Source organism: Dendrobates tinctorius, unplaced genomic scaffold (genome assembly GCF_039654945.1).
Source record: "Dendrobates tinctorius isolate UK_male_01 unplaced genomic scaffold, ASM3965494v1 ptg000151l, whole genome shotgun sequence".
Lineage (NCBI taxonomy): Eukaryota > Metazoa > Chordata > Amphibia > Anura > Dendrobatidae > Dendrobates > Dendrobates tinctorius.
Window position 1 is genome coordinate 24,805,523 of NW_027361818.1, and position 5,496 is coordinate 24,811,018.

Consider the following 5,496-nt stretch of genomic DNA (forward strand, 5'->3'; position numbering starts at 1 on the left):
AGATTGGTGGCGGAACCGCTATCCACAAACACTGATATTGGTAGCTCTCTGCCCGCGATAATAACCTTGGCAGGGAGCATACATTGAGATACCATCATGGAGGATATGCATACGCTCAGTTGGGTCTCCTCCATACCCTCTGAGCTTAACAGTTTTCCACCGATGTGACCCTCTTAGGTAGTGCCGGGCAAACGTTAATATAATGACCTCTTTTACCACAGTAGAAACATGCTCCGGGCTTCCGGAATCCCGGAGCGCGACGCTTAACCTGTGCCACGCCAGCAATCTGCATAGGTTCAGGGGACTCATCTACTTCAACCACACTTGCACCTCTGCTTTCCCCCAGAGGTAGCGTCTCCTGTGCCACCTGACGAAAACGGCGATCAATATGTATCACCAAACTCATGGCAGACTCCAACGATGCCGGAGACTCATACATCAGGAGGGCTTGTTTAACCCTCCCTGACACCCCATGCATAAACTGGCTCCGCAGCGCTGGGTCATTCCACTGTGTGTCTACGGCCCAGCGGCGAAATTCCAAACAATAGTCCTCTGCCAAGCGCTCCCCCTGGCGGAGGGCGCGGATTTTAGATTCCGCTAGAGCCAGTCGGTCAGGATCATCGTAAATGAGACCGAGGGCAGAAAAAACATTATCAACAGAAAGAAATGTAGCAGAGTCAGCTGGTAAGGAAAATGCCCATGCTTGGGGGTCACCACTCAGTAATGACAACACCAGCCCTACCCGCTGGGCCTCATTACCTGAGGAGATTGGCCGCATGCGGAAGTATAACTTGCAGGCCTCCCGAAATACGACAAATTTGCTGCGATCCCCTGAAAAACGTTCTGGCAGCGGAAACTTCGGCTCTGCACCGATACCTGCAGATGCCGTTTGCACCTTTGCTACTACTAGGCCCTGCTGCTGAACTGCCCCTTTCAACTCGGAGACCTGTAAGGACAGCGCCGCCAACTGTCGGGTTATGGAATCTAATGGATCCATGGACTCCTGAAAAAATGTGGGCCGATTATAATGTCACGTGGGGCTTAGTCCCACTAAGGCTGTAATACCCGGGGGCCCTGTGATGTCCCTATAACTAGGGGAAACCCTGTCTGACCCTCAACCCAGGGTTTTTGCTGATGGTGCAAATGCCTGAGCCTCCAACCTTTCCTTGTCTCCTGCTCAGCCCTGCACTTAACCCTCCACCCTCCACCCAGTGAGGAGACACACCACCAAAGCCCCCAGACAAATAAAGACAGACAGGGAGAACTTAAACTGCACTGCGCCGCACACACACAGGAATATACAGTAATGTGAACAGGGCACAACTAAACACAAATATGGGAAGGAGAAAGGATAACAACGGATCATACGACACCAGATACGAATCTCTCTCTCTGCAACACCTCCACTCCAGACCGGAACCACTTGGTATGAAACACAAGCTATAATCGGCGACGCCCATAGGCCAGCATGACTATTTAAAGACCGTGGGCGTGACTAACCATCCAACCTGGTCTCCAGCAGGATTAACCCCCGAGAGCCTGAAGATCAGGCCGGCGCCACTGAGGCTATAGTGGCTGGAGGTGGAACTACCTCTGCCTGCCGGACGCTGTGGTGTGAACAGCGTCCGACATGACACCATCTGTAGGAACATCCTCTTTGCACCACTCCTCATCCCACACATCACATTTTCCTTTCTCCATTATGGCTTCAGCTTTGATGTTCTTCAGATATTTGTCTTGATGTCAAAGATTTTGTGTTTAGGATCCAGGGGAGGCAGAAACTGGGACAAGTCTTCAATTCCACTGACCCCAAGAAATGACCTTTGTGACATGAATAACGGAAGGTGTAATCTTCAAACTTTTATAGATAACAACTACAGGAATGCCTGACACAAATAAGAATATGATGAAGAAGAAGAATAGGAAGAAGATGAAGAAGTAGAATATGAAGAAGAATAATCGTTGAATAAGAAGAATATGAAGAATGTAAAACACAAGAATAATAGGAAGAAGGTGAAGAAGAAGAAGATGAATAAGGTGAAGAAGTTGATGAAAAAGATGCTGCTGCTGCTGAGGATGATGAAGGAGAAAGTGTGGGAGAAGTAAAAAAAGAAGGTGAAGAGCATGGAAGTAGTGAAACATACATATCTGACAAAAAATTAAAGACTTTAACATAGTCAATATCTTTGTAACTACGAACGTCTTAAAAAAAAATTATTCCTGCTAATCCATTTGATTGGGCTAAATCTCTATGGCTTTAATGTCTCCTCCACCTCCCACAATACATTCTACATTATTCTTAGTTGTTTTCCTTCATGTAGAATTAACCTACAAGGAAAGTAAGGGTTTATTTTCATTCCGATATTTGTGTCCCAATGACTTGCATTGGTTTCCAGTATCGGAATCGGCGATATCCAATATTTTGGGGGTATTGGTCCGATCCAATCAGATCCGATATTTCCCGATATCGGAAGGTATCGCTCAACACTACTTATTACCAAATTTTACTGATTTTTCCCGATTTTAAAAAATTTTGCTTGTGTTTCCAATCACGAATCCGAATGTGCCATATTCGGGCCGAATTTATGTTTGGCTATCGTTTTTCGAACAGATTCACTCATCACTAGTCCTAACCACTGAGCCACCGCGCTGACCATACATCAGATAGATTAAAGATATTTCTGAAATGTTTCTTGTACGGCTTTCCTAATATCTTTGTTTCTAAAACTATATATAATGGGATTTACCAATGGAGTAAACACAGTATATAGCAGGGATAGGATTTTATTGACATCTGATGTTAGCCCTCTTGTTGGAACAATATACACACTGAATATTGTGATGTAGTATATGGAGACCACCACGAGGTGGGAGCTACAGGTGGAGAAGGCTTTCTGTCTACTGATGTTAGATGAAATCAATAAGATGGCACGGACGATGTTCACATAAGATAATATAATTATTATGCAAGGAATAACCATGAAAGGAAAACTTTGCAAATATATTGATAATTTTAGAGTAAATGTGTCAGAACAGGCAATGTCCTGTAGGGGAACAAGATCACAGAACAGATGGTCAATGATATTCGGTCCACAGAACTTTAGTCTTAAAATTATTATAATGTAAATGAATGAAAGGGAAAAACTGACCAACCAGAAGATAACGATCAACTTCACACACAATGGTCCTGTCATGATAGAGATGTAATGAAGGGGCTTACAGATGGCCACATATCTGTCATAGGACATCACCGTGAGGAGAAGACATTCACATCCTTCAGCTGTACAGAAGAAATACCACTGGGCCATACAGTTTATAAATGTAATGGTCGTCCCATCATTCAGTAGAATGTGAAGAACATTAGGGGCAATGTCTGAGCTCAACAAGATGTCACTGATGGACAGTTGTGAGATGAAGTAGTACATTGGAGTGTGGAGCTTCTTGCTGGTGGACACCAGGGTGATGATCAGGAGATTCCCACATACCGATGCCTTGTAAACTGTGAGGAGCAGAGAGAACAAAGAAAATCTCAAATTCTCACTGACTTTAAATCCTGAGAGATAAAACTCATTGGCCGAAGTCTGATTGTTCTCCTGCATTAATGGGAAACACAATTAACAATTAAATTAAATTTTGTTTCAAGTTTTTTGATTTCATAACATTTTTTTTTCCAACTAATGTAAAATAATTTTACATATAATTTCCAGCATGTTTATTCTATACATTTTAATACATAGATTTATTTCTTGCTTAGATACTTAGATCTAAGAGATTCGCTTTTTGTAACATGTTCCACCATCACCACCACATAACACACATGCTGTTACTGATGCATCTGTGTGCTCTTGTGGGCAGCATGATGGAGTGGAAATAATGATTGCTCTTTATATACAAGAAAGTAAATCAAAGGAATTCTTCTACTACAACAAGCCACATGAACCTGCATCCAACATTCTGCTTATTATAAACACATTTTGCATGTGATTTGGGCCCTGGAGATTGGTAAATTGATTATATGCAAATTACAGTAATATCATGTTAAATTTTAAGAAATTTAATAAACCCCAAAATTTCAAATAATTTGTGTTTCGCGTTGTGAAAAAAACAAAAAATTAATGAAAATATTTGATGCATTGCAGGAACATTGTATCAGGCAGAGAAAGATGACCACTTCAGGCATGAGCAATTTTTTTCTCTTTTTTCACCAATTTGAGCGCCAAGTTCATATTTGCTTATCACTTCAGGTATGGACGAGTGGATTATTCCATAATGTTTTAAAGCTATTATATCACATGATATCGAGCAGCAAATCAGCAGGGAATATCATAGACTGCTTAAAAGTCAAGCTAGGGAATACAGCAGCTATTTTGTAGTGAATCTAAATAATAAGAGCACATCAGCCTACAGTTCATCTGTAGAGATTAGAGGAGAAAACATTAAAGTAACTGTACCGACAGTGAGTGAAATCACAGCAGTGAAGAACAGTTTTCATCCTTCTGCTTACAGTGTTAGGCATCGGGTTCCTGTCACTGCACAGCAGGAATCTCGAGCCTTACTTCCGGCGGTCTCCCATTCCTCTCCAGCGCTCTGTCCTGACCAACTCCGTGGGTTTGCTAGCTGCTGCCACCTCTGGCACAGCTATGGCAATGCATGCTGCTCAGCAGCGAGATTCTCCAGGGAATAAGTCCCCATGCCGGGCCACTGAGCATGCCTGTGGAGTGATCTCCCATTGGAGATCAAGGGTCACGTGCTCAGGTCCTGCTCGTGTTCGGATTGGCCCATCCGAGAAGCTGGGAAGGTCCCGGATGCTCGCGGCTATAAAAGGTTCGCAAGGCCGATCGGGCATGCGCTAGGATAGACTGTATTTTCAGACTATAAGGAGTGAGTGGTGTATGAATGTCTCTGGTGACTGACTCATTATGAAACCCTTACCCTTGGTACGCATGTGTTGTGCAGCATAGCCTGCTAGCGCCCAGGCTTAGGCGTAGGTAGGTCAGCGTTGAGTCAGGCATTAGCCATCATCAGTGACTCAGAACGCCTCAGAGCCCCATGCTCCACATTCCATAGTCAGCGTCTATAGCGGCGCTCGTGGCAGCGGCGCTCAGTGGGCCTAGAAGGACTCTAACCCCATGTCCTTGGGGTAGAGTTCTGTGGCGGCTTGCTGTGCGCTCTTTGGCCAGGGTCTGTGAGTTAAACAGGCTCCCGTATCCATGTTCAGCGGCTGTGCAGCTCTGTGAATTAACAGTCCGCTCCTGTTCACATTGGGTGACGTAACCCACGTGTGACTGTTTTTACGCCGCTCTATTATTCCGCCATTACCTAGCAGCAGTGTACCACCTCTGCACGGTGGACCCCGGGCTGCCAACGCACCTACTATTATTTTATAATTTGGTGCATTCCGCCAGTCCTAACATATAGTTAGTGATGAGGGAACCTCTGGATGTTCGGGTTCTGGCGAGTTCAGCCGTACAGTTAATACATAAGTTGGCTTGAGTA

General features: G+C 44.3%; 1 protein-coding gene across 1 annotated transcript; it reads right to left on the bottom strand.

The window, feature by feature from the left end:
• Positions 1-2,669: 2,669 nt before the first annotated feature.
• LOC141050094 (olfactory receptor 11L1-like) lies at positions 2,670-3,599 on the bottom strand. The gene has a single exon (XM_073546924.1). It carries the CDS (start codon positions 3,597-3,599, stop codon positions 2,670-2,672), a length of 930 nt encoding a protein of 309 aa, XP_073403025.1.
• Positions 3,600-5,496: the final 1,897 nt, after the last annotated feature.